This window comes from Crinia signifera, chromosome 2, assembly GCF_055691185.1.
Source record: "Crinia signifera chromosome 2, ASM5569118v1, whole genome shotgun sequence".
NCBI lineage: Eukaryota > Metazoa > Chordata > Amphibia > Anura > Myobatrachidae > Crinia > Crinia signifera.
Window position 1 is genome coordinate 283,958,877 of NC_139218.1, and position 19,985 is coordinate 283,978,861.

At 44.2% G+C, this 19,985-nt stretch overlaps 1 protein-coding gene across 4 annotated transcripts in view; it reads right to left on the minus strand.

The window, feature by feature from the left end:
• Nucleotides 1–19,985, minus strand: part of FARP1 (FERM, ARH/RhoGEF and pleckstrin domain protein 1) — a 176,907-nt gene that overhangs the window by 2,699 nt on the left and 154,223 nt on the right. For all 4 annotated transcript variants that reach the window (XM_083168766.1, XM_083168765.1, XM_083168764.1 and 1 more), the window contains exons 18-26: nt 19,745–19,982; nt 18,549–18,679; nt 17,447–17,515; nt 17,024–17,113; nt 16,708–16,790; nt 15,037–15,149; nt 11,365–11,528; nt 8,724–8,831; nt 535–686 (exon numbers count right to left, since the gene is read on the minus strand). In XM_083168766.1, coding sequence (XP_083024892.1) covers nt 535–686; nt 8,724–8,831; nt 11,365–11,528; nt 15,037–15,149; nt 16,708–16,790; nt 17,024–17,113; nt 17,447–17,515; nt 18,549–18,679; nt 19,745–19,982 — 1,148 coding nt within the window. The remainder of the gene's footprint in view (nt 1–534; nt 687–8,723; nt 8,832–11,364; nt 11,529–15,036; nt 15,150–16,707; nt 16,791–17,023; nt 17,114–17,446; nt 17,516–18,548; nt 18,680–19,744; nt 19,983–19,985) is intronic.

Sequence of the window (19,985 nt, forward strand, 5' to 3'; positions counted from 1 at the left end):
TTATACATTAATATCTGCCAGCTACAATCAGGGAGGGGATGGGGGCTGCCTGAGTATGAGGAAGAAGTTTCCATGTTGGTGTCCTTCTTATGGTTCCCATGAGATCTAATCTCTATTCAGAATCAACCCCCAAAACAGGCCTACATACGGGACGACACAGCTGAGTGATCTGAGCAATGTAGATCGCTAAGCACACAGCGCGTATGCGTCAGTGCTGTGCGCCGAGCTATCTGTCAGGGCATGTTCTGCGGTGAGAACACTGGCCCTGCCCGGCGATTAACTAGATTTATACAGCATGCTGGATATTACATACCGAGCCATAGAGACGCATGGGGCTGCACATCGCTATCAACATGGTCTCTACACATGGAGTGATGGAAAAGCTCTAAAAACTGAATATTTATCCTGTTTGTTTGAAGAGTTAGCGTTTTAGTCAATATGGATTTTATACAAGGAAATATATTTTCTGAGTAATCCTGTGAGTAGTATAATTAGATATTGTTTTCAGTGTGGAAATAACCCACCAACTTTTACCTTTCAAAGGTGTATTCATTTTCAGCCCTGAAATAGTAGACGTGTGACTTGAAGTGGAGTTTAAAGACATAATCCTTGTGAATATTCTCTGATTCAGAGGGAATGGTGAGTGAATATCCAAGCAATGGGAGGCTGGCTAACGGGTGATTGTCCTGAAAAGAGAAAAGACCTGTAAGATACATACAGAAATGCCCAAAAGTGACAACAGGACAAAAGAAATGACATTACATGTGTCACAATATGTAAGTTAGTACGAGGAAGCACAGGATTTGCTGTGTAGGTGTCAGAATGTCCTTTTGTTCACACTGTGCCTGACACAAATATGCAAGTGTGTGTAATAAGATTATATGGTAATATAAACCCGTAACACAGTGGTTCCCAAACTGTGTGCCGTGGCTCCCTGGGGTGCCTCGGGTTGGTGGTCCAGGACCAATTCAAATTTTTTATGGTTAATTATTTATGGGCAAAACCAATACTGGTGGTTGCCAACCATAAGATATGTACAAACAGAAGTAAATCCTGCCTTTTACCACATAACTGACCCTAGGAATCACATATAAATCCAATCTACATAATGTAGTATTTATTCTGCATTTTTTGGGGGGCCTAGGGGTGCCGTGAAAAAATTCTGATACTCTAGGGTGCCTTGATTCAATAAAGATTGGGAACCCCTGCCGTAACAGAAAAAGTGGAGACTGACAATATTTCCCACTATGTGAGGGAGCAGCCTCACATGCTATCAGTGCTAGAAGTGACATGCCTTGGCTGTGAGTACACTAACATGGGGGAGCAGCCTCACATGCTATCAGTGACATGCCTAGGGTGTGAGTACACTAACATGGGGGAGCAGCCTCACGTGCTATCAGTGACATGCCTAGGGTGTGAGTACACTAACATGGGGGAGCAGCCTCACGTGCTATGAGTGACATGCCTTGGCTGTGAGTGCACTAACATGGGGGAGCAGCCTCACATGCTATGAGTGACATATGTTCATATGTTAGCTGAACATGGGGGAGCAGCCTCACATGCTATGAGTGACATATGTTGGCTGAACATGGGGGAGCAGCCTCACATGCTATGAGTGACATGCCTTGGCTGTGAGTACATTAACATGGGGGAGCAGCCTCACATGCTATCAGTAACATGCCTTGGCTGTGAGTACATTAACATGGGGGAGCAGCCTCACATGCTATTAGTGACATGCCTAGGCTGTGAGTACACTAACATGGGGGAGCAGCCTCACATGCTATGAGTGACATGCCTTGGCTGTGAGTACACTAACATGGGGGAGCAGCCTCACATGCTATGAGTGACATGCCTTGGCTGTGAGTACACTAACATGGGGGAGCAGCCTCACATGCTATCAGTGACATACATTGGCTGTAAGTACACTAACATGAGGGGGCAGCCTCACATGCTATCAGTGACATACGTTGGCTGTGAGTACACTAACATGGGGGAGCAGCCTCACATGCTATCAGTGACATGCCTTGGCTTTGAGTACACTAACATGGGGGAGCAGCCTCACATGCTATCAGTGACATGCCTTGGCTGTGAGTACACTAACATGGGGGAGCAGCCTCCCATGCTATCAGTGACATACGTTGGCCGTGAGTACACTGATGGCATGGGAGGCTGCTCCCCCATGTTAGTGACATACGTTGGCTGTGAGTACACTAACATGGGGGAGCAGCCTCACATGCTATCAGTGACATACGTTGGCTGTGAGTACACTAACATGGGGGAGCAGCCTCACATGCTTTCTCTTTCAATGGTCCTGGTGACACAGCTTCACATTGGGATGTAGGAGGGTCCGCAGGAGCCAGGCACCTATCCTAAAGCTTTTGGAGGGTAGGCTCCTCCCCTACTGCATCCCAGATTCCTCAGTTCGTGTTAGGTGCCCACTGGAGTGGGTGCTATTCTAAAGGGCTGCCGGAGCAGCCGAAGGAGTAGAGTTAGTTAGGGTTTTTATTATTTTATTAACTTTTACACTAGCTAGGTAGGCACAGTGTGAGAATTCTCATTAGTGAATCCTCACACTGCTAGCGCAGCAGGAGCTGACAGAAGCGCGTCCTGTCAGCTCACTGTGCACATGGGAGACGCTGTCTGGCCTCCCTGTGCAGCGCTTACAGCTTCTTTTAAGAAGCTGCCTGGGCTCTGGAGCGCTCTGAAACCGGCTTCACGCTAGGTGGGGATCATGGGGGACAGGCGCTCCGTGATGGCGGCGGCCATTTTATGCGGAGCTTACACACTGAGCTCCTGATATGAGAGGACAGCAGTGTTGTTACAGGCATGTTCCGAGTGGTCCCCAGCTGAGGGGGAGATACTGGAACTAGGAGATCCTACAATGGGAGAGGCTGTCTGGGGGTAGTTGGCGGCAAAAGTCACAGACCCCGCAGCAGCAGGGACTTGGTCCCTTCCCTCACTCTGTTTTGGCGCCATTCAGAACGCTTGCAGCGGAGCTGAGCTGGCTTACAGATCCTGACAGAGTGATTGGATTTCCTGGGCATCGCTTTCCCCATTCTGAAGACTACAGAAAGCTAAGTGAACTGAGTATATTGGTTCTGTATATAATGTTTGTACATTTAATGCTGTGACTGTGTTAATTGAGAACATCAGGTCTGAGCAACAGTCTGTGGTTTTGGGGGAGGGAGCCTTAAATGCATTGAGCGCTTGCAGTGGTTGTACACTGAGATTTGTCCCTGAGCAGATAAGGAGGGCTTATGTATTTATTGCGCTGCTGTGAAACCCATGGGGAGTGAACCCCAGAGGGTAGTGCATCGGAACTTGCGTGGGCTAAGCCCTGGGCAGGTCTGAAAATGCTTTGGTGCATTACTGGACGGGCAGAGTGATGGCTGGTAACTTCCCTAGACCATTGCCATTCTCTCAGCAGTCCCCTAGCTCTGTGCCTCGGACCCAGACAGATCCTGATTTATTACAGGTCATGCAGGATACTGCTATGGGAATCAGCAGGTTTAAATTACTTGTTGGACAAGTTTTATGGTTATTCTGTGGGGACCCCTAAAAGGTCTTATTCAGTGCCATTATTAGCTGCTGATGAGGAAGGAGAGTACACAGACAACCAATGAGGGTGATATTTCTGAAGAGTCCTCAGCCTCAGGGGTAGAGGATTTTATTACTGCTGTTAAACAGGCATTAAATTTGTCCGTGAAGGATAAACTCCTGCAAAGCTTGTTTTTTATGAGACAGCGTAAAGAAACTGATATCTCCCTGCAAAGGGGCCTGAAAAACCCCTGATAAAAGGCTTCAGATACTTAAAAGATTTCTAAGCCTGTACCCCATGCCTGAGGCGCATGCTGACCTCTGGAAAAAAGTCCCAGTGGTAGATGCTTCTGTGGCACGTGTATCAAAGCCACAGGTGGAGCCACTGTGCTACCAGTACAAGGGGTAGCAGCGTTTAAGGACCCCGCAGACAGAAAGCTGGAGGGTAACCTCAAAGCAATATTTGAAGGGGTGGGATACACCCTACGCCCTCTGATTGTTTCAGCCTGGGTCTCTAAGGCCATGATCGTGTGGGCCAGAAATTTGTGCACTATTTTACACGCTGACCCTTGTGTGTTATTGCTTGCAGAGAAGCTTAAAAACGGCTGCAGAGCATGTATTGGAGTCTGAGAGGAAGCTCTCAAAATGGCTGCCAGAGTTTCCACAGTGTCTGTAAATGCCAGGAGAGTGCTCTGGCTTAAGGCTTGGGAGGCAGATAATGTGTCTAAGAAAGCCTTAGAGGCATTAGCTTTTAAAGGAAAGCTGTTATTTGCTTCTGAACTGGAAGAGATTATTATGCAGGCCACAGGTGGCAAAAGTACTTTCCTGCCAGTCCCTGCAGCCAAGCAGACATCAAGGTTTTCTGCTTTCAGGCCGGCCTTGCGGCCCTCCCTTAGAGGAGGTGCGTCTTTTCGAGGGCAGCCCTTCAGGGGAAAGGTCCTAAAGTCTAAATTTGGTTCCTTTCATAAGAAACCAAACACAAAGGAGAGGACAAACCATCTGCATGACTGCCAAGGGTTTTGCCCGGCGGTGGTCAAGATGGGGGGACATCTTACACTGTTCAAAGACGCATGGGCATTGTTAGACCGGGATTCTTGGGTGTTAGAAATTATAACCCAGGGTTACAGAATTCCCTTCAAAGGTCTTCTTCCAAGAAGATTCATTCCCACGCCAATACCAAAAGGGGCTCGGCTCCGTACAGCTCCCTTGGGAGCGGCTCATTCTCTTTTAGAGAAGGGTGTGGTGATCCCGGTCCCCAGAGCGGAGTGGAAAAAAGGCTTTTATTCCACTCTGTGTCTGGTGTCCAAACCAGACGGGTCTTTCAGACCGATTCTCAATTTAAAGTCGTTAATTATCCATTTGTGGGTAGACCATTTCAAAATGGAGTCTCTACGGTCAGTGCTGTTAAGCCTGGACCAGGGAGAATTTTTGGCGTTCATGGATGTCCAGGACGCGTACCTTCATGTTCCTGTTCACCCAGGACATCAGGCTCTATTGAGATAGGAGACTATGCACTTGCAATTCCAGGCGTTGCACTTCGGCCTGGCCACAGCGCCAAGGGTATTCACCAAGATAATGCCTGTAATGGCGGTTGTGCTTCGACTGAGGGGAATCACGGTGATCCCATATTTGGACGACCTGCTGTTCAGAGCGGAGTCAGCAGACATGTTGAAGAGTCACTTGGCAGAAGCCATCGGGTTTTTGGCAGGCTCACGGCTGGCTTTTAAACTTACAAAAGTCTCAGTTGGTGCCGTCACAGAGACTCCAATTCTTGGGGGTCATTCTGGTTACCCATCTACATCGGGTATTTTTACCGGAGGCAAAGGCCAGGGATCTGGTTGCCTTAGTCCAGGAGATTCTCAGCTCTCGGAGCACATCAGTATGGAGGTGCCTCAAGCTGCTGGGGAAGATGGTGGCGTCTTTCGAGACGCGGCAGTTTGCCAGGTTCCACTCTCGGGTGTTCCAGTGGAATATTTTGACGGCTTGGTCAGGAATCACACAGACCATGAAATCCGAACAGATAGTGCTGTCTTCGGAAACTCGAGCCTCCCTGAAATGGTGGACAGACGTGGACTCCCTTCAGTGGGGTCGGTCACTGCAGTCCTGGAGCTTGCTGGTAGTCACTACCGACGCCAGTCTCAGGGGCTGGGGGGGCAGTAGTCTTGGACCTGCGTCTGCAGGGTTTGTGGACTCCAGAGGAATCTGCCTTACCGATCAACATCTTGGAACTGAGAGCTGTGTGGAAAGTGATTTCTCTAGCGGGAGACAGGTTGCAGAGGCTCCCTTTAAGGATTCAGACCGACAACGCCACAGCTGTGGCGTATCTGAACCACCAGGGAGGCACACGCAGCAAGCTGGCTATGTGGGAGGTGTCCCGAATCTTCTTGTGGGCGGAACAGAATGTTCCAGCATTATCAGCAATATTTATACCAGGAGTGGAGAATATAGAGGCAGACTTCCTGAGCAGGAAGGAGCTGATGGAAGGGAAATGGAGCCTGAACCCACAAGTATTCCACCAGATTACACGGAGGTGGGGAACCCTGGAGGGGGACCTGATGGCATCCAGATTCATCCATCAGGTACCCAGGTTTTATGCCAGGATGAGGGATCCACTGGCAGAAGCAGTGGATGCCATGTCTATCCCCTGGGAGGGGAATTCTCTTTATGTTTTTCCGCCAGTTCCAATGCTGGCAAGAGTGTTGAAAAAGATACAGGCCCCGACAATTCCAGTAATTTTAGTGGCTCCAGATTGGCCAAGGAGGTCCTAGTACTCGAGGCTTCAGAGATTCTCTGTGGAATCATGGCGTCTACCTCTGAGGTCAGACCGTCTAAAACAAGGACCGTTTAACTATCTGGATTCAGCTTGATTAATTTTGATGGCCTGGCTGTTGAAACCGCCATTTTGAGGAATATAGGATTCTCAGAGGTGGTGGTTAACACAATGATTAAAGCCAGAGAGTCTTCTGTAAATTATTATAGGGTCTGGAAGACCTATATTCGATGGTGTGAAAGATAGAAATCACACACATCCCGATTTAAAATGGCTAAAATTGTTGGAGTTTTTTACAGAATGGACTTTCCTCTGGGTTAAGCCTTCAGTAACTCAAAGTACATATCTCGGCCTTGTCAATTTCTTTCCGAAGAAGGGTTGCATTAATACTGGAAGTTCAGACCTTCCTGCAGGGGGTTTCTCTATTGAAACCTCCCTACAAGCAACCAGTAGCGCCAGGGGAATTATCTCTGGTTCTGGAGTACCTTAAAAAGGCGCCTCTTTGAGCTGTTAAGGTTGGCTGACCTTAGTTTCCTTACAGGGAAGCTGGTATTTTTGTTGGCGGTGGCGTCAGCAAAAAGAGTATCGGAGTTGGGAGCTTTGTTCTACAAGTCTCCCTCCCTTATATGTCATGATGATAGGGCTGTCTTTCGGACAGTACCCCAAGATTTTTACCAAAAGTAGTCTCTGCTTTTCATCTAAATCAGGAGATGGTTCTGCCTGTGTTTCAACCCCCAGAGGGTTCTAGGAAAAGGGACAAATTGAGGAATTTGGATGTTGTGCGCGTCTTGCGCGTTTAGGTGGACAGAGTTAAGAGTGTCAGAAAGACTGATACTTGACTGGTTTTGTATGACATACACAAAATTGGTTGGCCTGCTTCTAAGCAGACCATTGCTAGGTGGTTGCGCTCTGTTATTGCGTTCGCATATACTAAAGTTGGTAGGCCTGTACCGGCCAGGATTAATGCGCATACCACCAGGTCGGTTGCCACCTCTTGGGCGGTTCGACATGGGGCAACAGCTGAGCAGGTTTGCAGGGCTGCCACTTGGTCATCTGTTCATACTTTTGCCAAATTCAATAGGTTCCATGAGTTCGCATCGGTGGACGCATCATTCGGGCGAGCAGTGATGAGAACTGCAGACCTGAGCGTACCCACCCAAAAGGACCGGCTCTGGAACGTCCCAATGTGAAGCTGTGTCACCAGGACCATTGAAAGAGAAAAAGGGATTTTTGTAAGAACTTACCGTTCGAATCCCTTTCTCTGATATGGTCCTGGTGACACAGCGATCCCTCCCTTACGCTCAGTAAGTATGCCAGTGTTCATGATGTTTCATGTTATAATTGGTTGAAAAGTTAAATTTAAAATTGTGCATATAATATGTGCAGGCGTTGTACTGAGTTAATGTATTCCAGTGGCTTTGAAAGATTGAACTGAGGAATCTGGGATGCAGTAGGGGAGGAGCCTACCCTCCAAAAGCTTTAGGATAGGTGCCTGGCTCCTGCGGACCCTCCTACATCCCAATGTGAAGCTGTGTCACCAGGACCATATCAGAGAAAGGGATTCGAACGGTAAGTTCTTACAAAAATCCCTTTATCAGTGACATGCCTTGGCTGTGAGTACACTAACATGGGAGAGCAGCCTCCCATGCTATCAGTGACATACGTTGGCTGTGAGTACACTAACATGGGGGAGCAGCCTCCCATGCTATCAGTGACATACGTTGGCTGTGAGTACACTAACATGGGGGAGCAGCCTCCCATGCTATCAGTGACATACGTTGGCTGTGAGTACACAAACATGGGGGAGCAGCCTCACATGCTATCAGTGACATATGTTGGCTGTGAGTACACTAACATGGGGGAGCAGCCTCACATGCTATGAGTGACATGCCTTAGCTGTGAACACACTAACATGGGGGCATAGCTATCAGTTCTAGCACTGACAAGTTCTGTTCTATTTAGTTTTCATATAATTTCACCCCAAAACACACCACAAAAGGTGAGAAAAGATGAGGTCAATAAACTGGCTTGCACCACTGTTTGGGATAAGACCCTGACTTGATCAGCAGTGGCTGCATTTACCCATCTATGAACCATAGATGTTAATTCCTCAGCCAGGTTCAGTGATCTCACCAAGCTCAGAATTACATGGGTTCCAGGAACCCATCACTTAGTTAATCCTTATCGATGGTTTCTGGGTCCTATCACAATTTATGGTTTTGGAAATGCAATGTACACAATAATCCCCAAGAAATATACTAGGCCACAAATGGAAGTAAAAAATGACATAGCTGTGAGATGCTGACAACATGACAGTTTCTCCGTCACTTCTGTCATCAATGAATTCCATTACCCCACTTAGCAATATAATAGGGCTAAACGTTGACACAAACAAGACCCGATCCCAGCAGGTTACCTGGTGTGATTTGTAGAAAAATAGGCAGAAATTTGTGAACACCACCCAAAGTTTCTGCCATCCGTTGCTGTTCTTGAACTTTCTAAGCAGGTTCCCTGATAGCTGATTCTGTCATTGGGGGAAAAACGACAGATATTTAAACAAAGTGGAGATTGGGGTTGGAAGAATCACATAAAAAAAAAGCGTAACGAAAGAAACATTAAAGATCGGATAAACTGATCAATGGAAGGTTGACATGAAATTCTAAAATACCTTTGCTCAGTCAAGTCACATTGATGAGGTCAAACAATTATATATATATATTGTATTTGTGGCCCTTTGCAAGGAACTGCTGATGTGCGACCCCAGGCGGATGCTGGATTTAAAGTGAGTGCCAACCGTATCCACAAATATATATATATATATATATATATATATATATATATATATATATCCTGGATCGCTCGGCACTCCGGACAATAAAGTCACTCACCATGGTGCCCTCTCAGGGAGATACAGTGAACCAATGACCGTCTGACTTGGGGAAACAAGCCAAATGGAAAAAAGCGGCACTCACGGATTTTTGGAAGAAAGTTTTTTATCCAATGTGCAAAATACTGCCATGTCATATCATATCGACGTTTCAAGGCTTTATAGCCTTTTCATCGGGATTGGACATAGAGAGTAGGTGGTGCTGGTGTGGGAAAAAGAAAAGCAGATATTGCACTGTATTGCACAATAAGACCAACATAACAGTTAGTTGGAAGATTATGTGCACATAATCTTCCAACTAACTGTTATGTTGGTCTTATTGTTTTTCACAGCCTTGACGCGCTCCGGGCAGACACGGGGAGACAGCGTCTTGTGGTTGCCGGGCAACGGCCCGACGTCAGAGGGGGCCGGGTCCCGGAACCTGGACCCGCAGACGCCGGAGCAGCGCCGGGTGACACTCACAGACACGCTACTTAACAGGTAATATTTATAGCTGCAGTAGGATATTGATGCAGAATTCCAACCCCAGAGCACTGAGGTTTGACTAAAATGAGCAGCGTAACGCTCACCATTGTGGTTCTTTTAAATGAAGTAGTGTGTTTTATCTCCCTATCCATGGAGAAGGGAAGAATGTACAGACTAGGAAATAGTGGTGGCAAGTAACAAATTTAGTTGCAAATGTACTGCAATACAATGAGAGAGAGGTGAGAAAAGTAGCAGCGTGGTAGGACCTATAAGGGATAGTTTGCAGAAACAGTAATGGGGCCCATATATCAGACTAGATTAGGGAGAGCTCCCACATCTAACACAATGTTCGGGGTTACCAAATGTTCACTGGGACTACCCTGAGCTGCATGACAATCACATGCCGCCTCCCTGTTGGTAAAGGGGAGACCTGAGTACTCTCTCGAATAATTAGCAGGGCTGTAAAAGGCCATTCATTTCAATAAGCCCATTTATTTTAAAAAGGCTTCTTCATGTAGAGCAGTGGTAGCCAACCCTAGCCCTCGAGAGCTACCAACAGTGCACATTTTCCAGACAACCTAGCTGCTGCACAGCTGCACTCATTAATCACTGACACATTTTAAAAGATACACAGATGGAGCTAATTACTTCACTTGTGATTCTGTGAGGAGACCTGCAAAACATGCACTGTTGGTAGCTCTCGAGGACTAGGGTTGGCTACCCCAGATGTAGAGTATATGCTGGAAGTGCTACAGAAATTAGTTGGAAAAGCTCAGACATTTAGGACCAACATAATTGATGAAAATCATATGAATTAGAAATAAAAATGCTGTTTGAAAGATGAACAAGTACTTCCAAACTCCTCTTTCTCAGTCATTTCATTTATTTAGGGCTAGTAAAAGAAGAAAATGGACTAAAATGCTAATTCATCATTACGATCGTTCTTCTACAATGGGGATTTGCTGCCACCTGCTGGAATATCTGCACGATTTATCATCATTTCATGGTGTTTATTTTGTCCTAGTAAAAGGCCTATCAAAATGATGGCTTCTGCAATGTCCTTTCACTTTAAGCGGTGACAGTTTTTACTTTCACTTTGAGCTGTGACAATGTGAGCCCACAAACTCTCCACCTCCAGTCCCTATCTCCTACCTCCAGTCTGTCTTCACAGCACCCTCTCTCTCCATATCCAGCAAGTTTGAAACAGATCAATGTCCCTGCAAAAATGGCTTTCAGTTTCAAAGGAGTAATTTGGTCTGTCAACTGGCCTTTAGTGGTCAGTGGCGGTACTAGGAGTAGTTAGCTATAGCTAGGTAAACATTGTAAATGGTTTCTTAAATTTTACTGCATACTGAGAATTACGGAGCCCCGTTGTAAGGGGATGCGTGCGCGTGAAAATCCACCGCCAGCCCCTGCAAAGATGACAGCCGCTTACTCTGTATGTTGAAAAATCGGGACAAAAAATTTGAGAAACTCATGTCGACTTTATGCTTGTGTCAAGCTTCCGACCCTGTTGACCTTAGTCATGTCGACCTATTACATGTGTCAACCTAAGCCGTGTCGACCCCATCAACAATACTTGATAAAACTATATTGACTGGGAGTAAACATAAGATAAAACAATAGAGAATCTTCCAAACTAACCACAAGAGAGAAAGAGAATAGGTGGCTCTATACTAGGGTGCTGGGTTACAATGCAAGGTACCTCAACAGCAAAGCTAAAGTCAATCATGGAGACGCTGGTGTTTCGGTGCCAGCACACGTGGACTGTAGTGTTTCCGCGATGGGGCGATTGTCGTTCTAGGGAAGTGCGAGAAGAAGTTAAATCGTCCTCAGATTCCTGGTCTGTGGGGCCTTCCTCCGGTGACTCTGCAATGTCATAGATATATGATTAGCTAAGTGTTTGTAGTGATACAGTAATCCAATTATACATACAGCAATGTATGCAAATCAGCAAGCTCGGAATACATTATACAATGCCAGACAGAACCCTGACAGCCTGTATCATCTGCGTTATACGTTTCTATACGTTAATAAAACAGGTTTAGTAGTAACAACACAAATACGTATCTACAACACTGTACTTTTGTTCCAGTTTAAGACCAGGCCAATTCAAAATGCAAAGACTGATAATAAAATTCACAAATACCTAAATATTTTAGAAGCATCCTAGAATTATTGCATATTTGGCATAAAGCTGTGATTGCATTAAAAGCATTTTTATTAATGCCCGGAAATGTAGGTCATCCCAATAGAAAGTATTGTGGAGGAGGGTCAAGGAGGCTGATGTAAGAACAGCTTGTATTCAGGTACATGGCACATAAATTACCATGACAAAATATAAAGACTTGTTAAAATACCTCGGATCAATTTCAGTTTCAGGATTGATGCAATAATATTAACACTTATTTGGTGATCTTTGTATACAATACTGGCTGTAAGATGTATCTGGCACATATTTTAATTTCTTACATGGCTAAATCACAATGGAATTCTTACCACTGACCAACATTAAATAATGAAATAATTTGGTTATATACTGTAAGCATCTAGCGGCCCATTAGAGGGGGTAGGCAGAAGCACCTTGCTGCAGTGGCAGGCCTACTAATTCTGGATACACACCATAGGATTATCTGTACAATCTCTCTGGTTGGAGTGAAAATCTGGTAATGTATGGGAGCAATATTGCTCCTGAAAGCCAGAAAATAGGCTATAATGTTTGATTACTTAAATTGCTTTTTTTTTGCTTCTGTTTTCCAGTGTTTGGGAGAATGTGATCAAATATTATCACTGCAACTATTGGACAATCTTTGTATTAAGCCTACAGAAAAGATCAAGTTAAGGTGATAATGCAGCAGCCAATCAGCTCCTATGTGCCATTTTTCAAACTCCGCCCGTAGCTTCGCAATTAGAAGCCGATTGGCTCATGTGTTATTACCTTCCACTTTATCACTTCTCTAGGCTCAATACATCTTCCCCATAGTGTGGTATCCAGCTAATCTACTTGGGATAAGTGCCTTGAAACTGACATTAATGCCCGGTACACACCAGGATGACCCGCTCACGATGCACATCGTGAGCGGGTCGTCAGTGTCTCCTCCGACCCGCTCACGCGGAGCGCACGGCGGTTCTGATCCGATCGCGACCCGTACCCGGGTGTATGGTTGTTTCCAGAGCCTACCTGCTGCAGGTAGGATCTGAATAACGACCAACCAACCGACCCGCGGGGCCATGCATCCGATCGGGATCGGATCAGGACAGAAAAGGGCCCAATCAAAACACAATCTACATCCAATCGGTCGGAATTGGATCTAGATTGATGGGATCGGACCCTCCTTGTCCTGGTATGTACCCTGCATTACACTTTGTTTTAATATTGCTTACGTTTTATTAGGATGTATGTAGACTGGAACTTCTCAACGGTTTTCTTGTCAATTAAAAGGTGCCCTATACATGTTACAATTATTGTATACAATATTGCAGCGGTTCTCAAACTGTGGGTCCTGACCCCAAAGTGGGTCCCGACCTTCTCAGCATGGGGTCACGACTCCATGATGACTTCTCTAAACTCAGTCAGTGATTCAAGGAGTCTGAAATATCTGTTGAATTGTCTGTTATTTTAGACTCCTCACATCACTTGTGCTGCCATGTATGTGCTGTCTGCTGACTACACATGTGATGTGATGACCTTCTGCTGAGTAACTTGCTGGGGTCACGTAATTATTTTTATTGTCTGATGGGGTCCCAGAGCAAATAGTTTGAGGACCCCTGCAATATTGTATACAATATTGCATCTCGGTTTTGCGATGAGATCTAGTACAAAAACTATGTGCAGCATATACTTTTTGTACTAGATCTAATCTCATCGCAAAACCGAGATGCAATATTGTATACAATAATTGTTACGTGTATGGGCACCTTAAGAATCAATTTATGAATGGGAATATTGAAATTATCTGGCAGGTGATGGAGGAATCTATTTTAACAAGTGGGAGCATGCATTCTAGATTTTAACCCCTTCCCGACGGGGCGTTTTTTCTTAACTTTTTTTTTTTTTCCTCCTCGCGTTCAAATAAGCGTAACTTTTTTAATTTTCCGGCTATATAGACACGAGGGCTTTTTTTTTGCGGGACAAGTTGTACTTTTTAATGGTACCATTTACTATACCGTATAATATTCTGGGGAATCAGGAAATAATTCAATGTGGGGTAAAAAGGAAAAAAAACGCAATTCCACAATTTTGCGCTGGTTACGGTTTTTTTGGAGTTCATAGTTCGTTTAAAATGATGGGTTATCTTTATTCTATGGGTCGTTACGATTCCGGTGATACCAAACTTATATAGTTTTTGTTACGTTTTACGACTAAAAAAAAAAATAGAATATGTTACGGTTTTTCGAATTTGCGCCATGTTCTGCGGCTTATATTTTTCCACCTACGGACCTGGGTGAGGGCTCATTTTTTGCGGGCTGAAGTGTACTTTTTAATTAATACCATTATGGGATATGGGCGACTTTCTGATCTCTTTTAGCTATTTTTTTTTGGGTAGGCGATGCGAGGCGCCCCCCCTCCGATCAGCTATTTAAGCACTGCGGGCGCTTTGCCCGCGGTGCTTAAAGGGTTAAGCAGCCACGATCGGCGAACTCGCCGCTCGTGTCCGTGAGAGCAGGTACCTGGCTGTAATATACAGCCATTACCTGCTCTCTTTCAAGCCAGCTCACTCCGTGAGCTGGCTTGATTCCCCCGCAACCGGCATATGTCGTAAATGTACGTCATATGTCGGGAAGGGGTTAAACCAATTAGGGGCAAATAAAAAAAATTTGGGTTCACATTGTGTACAAATTAGGCTTAAGCCGTGTGCACACTGGGTGATATTGCAGGCAATTTTGAGTACATCGTCAAAATCACCTAGAGGGCTAAGTAGAATTGCCCCGTGTACACAGCGTGCAATCGCGATGTGTGGCCCCACAGCATCACTATCGCACGGCCAAATAGACAGTATTTTGGCCGAGGCTGGGGAAGGCAGGATTTAGTTAGCTGTCTAATATCGGACTGCTAACTACAACTCGATTACTCACAGGGGCAGATTTATTAAGCTCGGTTGAGTAATAAACGGTCTGGTTTTTATCACCGGCCAATCAGCTCCTAACTGTGAAGTTACAGGCTTGGTTTGAAAAATTCATTTGTGACTTCACAGTTAGGAGCTGATTGGTCGGTGATAAAAACCAGACAGTTTATCACTTAACTGAGCTTAATAAATCTGCCCCTAAATCCCGTGTGTACTCCCCTTTACTGTAAAAGCAGAGTGTAGCAGACCTGGAAGCACACTTCTGAATGGAATTAAACTTGAGTAGATCAGTTTGGAGCCTGATTACTTACTGCCATCAGGGGGACTGCTGGCCAACAGCTCAGGGATAGGACCACCACTTTTTTCTGCTAAGTTAATAGCCATCTGAATATCTCCACTCCATTTCTCCATTTCGGCCCGGGAACTAAGAAGGGAATATCCCAAAAAGAACAATGTTTCCAACATTGGCTGCACACAGACATACTTGTTTTTGTGTAGGACAGGTTTTTCATTTCATTCAAATACCTCAAATTAAGCTTTATATGTGTACTTTGATTTTATCTTGAATGCTTTTTTCCTTCTAATTATTGCAAAATAACAGATGACTGCTAGTAGATAGCCACCGGCCAGAGACAGGCTGGTCGACACCGGCACTGACGTCATAGACCCTCCCTTAAAACACTTGGGCAAGCCTGCTTTTTTTCCAGACACTCCCTGAAAACATCAAGTTTCCACTCCGTAACCTCTAGCCAAATTGCATTCACCAGCTATTCAGCACTATGATCCGTGCGCATGTGCAGTCATTCGATAATTGCTCGATCTGTGAATTGGGCCCATAACCAGATATAAAGAGAAAACATAAATACACCAATAACGTGGAAGCCCTCATTGTGTTATCTCCACAATGTCATATGCTAGAAGGTAAACACCACAAATTCCAAATAGTAGAACACAATTCTACACTTTATGGTGGATAAGTTTGGAAAGAGTTAAAGTACTATGCAATTACCTCCAAAAATCACTTTACAGGCTATGGGCCAGTTTCTCTAAGCTTCAAAAGTGATAAAATGGAGAGTGATAAACAGCCAGCCAATCAGCTCCTACCTGACATGTTTCAAACACAGTCTGTGACATGGCAGGTATGAGCTGATTGGCTGGCTGTTTATCACTCTCCATTTTATCACTTTTGAAGCTAAAAACTTACAGGAGCTGAGACATTGTTCATCTCTCTGCAAGCGTTGTTAACCCCCCCCCCCCCACACACACACACACACACTACATGTATTCTAATGTTTGTTTTAATTTTTAATTTGTATCCATTTAAGAATTTGTTTGGAAGAGTCCTATACAAAACAAATGCTATGTGATGGGGTCACTAATTGATAAGCAACACATTTATTGGGTTCTCAAAATTAGTCCTCGGAGCCCCTAACAGTTCATGTTTTCCATTTCTCCTAGCTGGTGCACAGGTGAATTCATTAAAAACTCTTAACACATTTTAAATGATCCACGGCTGATCTGGAAAACAGGAACGGTTGGTGGTTCATAAAATAAAGTGGTCTTAAAGCAGTGCTGGTCCTCGAGATCTACCAGCGGTCCACGTTTTCCCAAATATCCTAGCTGGTGCACAGCTGCAGTCATTACGAACTGTCACATTATCAAACATGCTGCATTCATTCCTACTATAGAACCACAGGTGGCTTGAAAAACATGAACTGTTGGTAGATCTTGAGGACAGGTTTTGCCACCCTGGTCTTAAAGCATCTAGTACAAAATAAATCATCACCCGTGTCAAGATTTATAATTCCATTTTCTGCCCTGACATGGAACTAAATCTAACTAATGTAAATGGTAATCTTATGCAAATAGTAAATTTTTAAATAACTGGGAAAACAAATATAAATGTCCTTGTGCCTCTGCCGCCTTAAGCCTGGGCACATGTACTGTTGAATTTTAGAACAGACCATTTGATTGCAATGTACCTGGCTGCCACAACTATAGCTTGGTTCTGACTCCTTAAAGTAAGGCAGTGGGATACTCCCCATTCTTCGTCACTTTCTTCTACCTGAAGAGCAAGAACAGCACAGGATATAAGTTGTATATGTTACGTAGCATAAGCTTCACGTTACCAAACATTACATAAGAAAATGTTGGCTTTGTAGTTTCCTGTGTAAATAATGTGCATTTCTAAAACAAATCTGCAGATTATATATGAAAGCAATGCCTAAATGACATTTCTGTGTAGATTACAGTACTTCAGGCCAACGCTGTAACCAGCAGGATGAGAGGACTACGCACCGTCATGTTGAACAGTGGCAGCTGTCCATGCACTTTAAACTGATTAGATGAGGTCAGCCCTCTGCTTGTGTACAGCAACACGTCATTAAACTGCAAGAGAGAGAGAGAATGCACCTTTATTCCTCCTTATATTGAGCAATGCTTATCTGTTAATATACTGTACAAATGTCTGGGCTCAGCAATATAATATGGTGCTTTAAATGAGGATGTTATACGTTCAGCAAAGGGAGACAAATACATTGTAACCAAGACCAGCTTATGTGACATCACACATTCATTTACACTGGTCAATTTAAACATGGAAACCGAATAGACGTATACTAAATATTCTATCTTGGCAGGCTGTAGAGCTGTAAGCCTGGTATTATGCAATATATACAAATACATACTGTACATATTTTCAAGGTAGTCATTACTACTTACCAAGAAAAACATACGTTGCTGCAGGCCCTTTCCAGATAACTTGCTTAAACTTCCAAGCCTGATGAACTCCTGGAATAGATTATGAAACAAGTGTTACAGATATCATGCTCAGTAAATACTATAGGTTTAAGGTCACTTTGCTGTGTGCCCAGTTAGTGTGGTTGGTAATTGGTTTCATACCTAGCAGCGATGTTCTGATTAAATTGACCAAAATATCTGACAGAGATCCAATTGATTGTAAATAATCCTTACTAGGCATAATGATTGTTTTCCTTTATTGCCGTGATATCGCACCAATTACTTTATACAGCAGTTGCTATAAGAGCATCTGTGACCAGCATTACATAGATGTGTCATAATGTTCCCCGACTGCCAATATCTGCACTATTGTGAATGGCGGTGACAGGGGCTCATCCACACAACTAGAGCACATGCATGGAAAGGACTAGAAGAAACCGCTGCATGCATCCATCTTGTGAAGTTATGTTTATGTTGTGCATTTCATTGCTGACCCATAGTTACCACAGTGTGCGCCATTTGGAAACCAACTTGTGTGGATGAGCCAATAGGAGAGCGTAATGTAAAAGCAGCACACGGGAGTGGAGCTAGCTGATACAGCTGTAGCTGAACAGGTATGGATCATTGGATAGACAGTAACTAGGTCGACAAGCATTAGGTCGACACGGGGTTAGGTTGACAGGGTCATTAGGTTGACAGTCAATGTGGGGTTTTCACTTTTTTTTTTTTTTACCCAAATATTGACACAGTCGACCTGGGCACTGAAAAAGTGCATGGTGCCTCGCTATGTTTGGCACGCTATTTTATTCTCCCACCACTCCCTAGTGGATGGTAGGGCATGAAATACTGCCTGTCGGCCTTCCCCATGTAAACCTAATGCTTGTGTCGACCTAGTGGTGTAGACATAGTACCGTATCCCGGCTGAACTGCTGCCCACTGTAATGGACATTATACAGAGGTTTTAAAAGGAAATGTATAGGATAATTTTTTTTTTATGAAATCTGAGTTTACCATAAAATTGCATAGAAGATGGCAGGACTTTCAGAAGGAAGACTGAACAATACCAGTTGATTGCTGGTCTTACCCTTCCTGGTAGAATCAGATTGTCAATGCCCGTCAGATCCTTCCGAAGCTCCTGCAGTTTCTGAAAATTTTCCATCTTTATCATTGTCCCGTGAAGTTGGGCGACCATTTCTGAGATCTCTGCAAGAGCCGCTGGGGAAAAGAAAATCAGATGCTTTATGCCTTCTCCCAGAAATTATTTTCGAAAAAGGTAATTCTAGTACTCATTCCCCAAACTAGTGTAAGCAGACAGGTCACCTGCAGTATAAAGAAAAATAAAATACACCAGTGATGATCATATGTTTAAAGAATATATGCATCATCATTAAGAAAAGAATGCACCCTGTTACTGGTAAGTGGAGATGTGTGTCCTGAGCTTGCACTGAGCCCATCCATAACCACGCAACTTCTAAGCAATTAGAATATCCTTCAGATTATAGAACAGTTACTGCACACTATAAAGGCCCCCATACATTAGGCCGACTTGTCCTTAGGACAAGTCGGACCCAATTCTCCCGTGAGCCTCAACCAGTAACAGTGTCTAGCATGATGTCATAGATTTGCAGACACAACGTTATTATAATTGTTTTTCAAAAACATTTTATTAAGGATTTTTTAAGCCATGTAAGATAATGGTACTTTTATTACAATACTCAATACACAAGATAGTCTGTATGTTTGGTTCATGCGATTCTTGAATCCAGTGTCTTGTCCATGGACCCTGCCGTAATCTTCGGTGTCAACAGATGACTATCTTTAAGACCACTAATGCTATGCTCACTCAGATTAAATGTATATAGTATAGTATTTCAGATGGTGTTTACAGACTTATCTAAATACTGTGAGCATGCCTATCCTTCAAGAAGTTAATGTACATGTAGCTATATGGAAGTTTTTCTCTTATCCAGTAATAGAGAAATGTACATTTCTTACAGGGTACCTGTGCACCGGAAACTATGTTGTGGGCAGTATATCACTGTACTAGGGACCAGGACCTCGTGAAGAAAAAATTAGGTCTCCTCATATAGAATTTGTTACGGTATGTTCAGGTGCAGTCATGAAATATGTGAACGTAAGTTATCCACTTAAATGTTAAATATATTTAGGTTATCAGGCTAGTAGTGTAAATGTCTATCTCCAGAAATAAATACCAGCCATCCCACTGATTATGTTTCTGCCCATAGTCCTCATTATAGCAAACAGACCGTAGCATGTTACCTCGAGTGTCGCGGAAATCCACGTGATTTGGGGAGTAGTGTTTGCAAAGCCTTTCCATGATTTGTTTGTAGTGCATGAGTCTGTGCAAAGGCTGCAGGAGGAACATGTTCAGAGGCAGGTAGCAAACCTTCTCCTGTTCAAAGTCCCTGCACAAAATATCCAGCTTGCGGGAGGTTTTAATTGCCTTCTCAAGCTCCATCAACAACTCATAATGCTTCTGAAGGTTACAGGTGAATTGCTG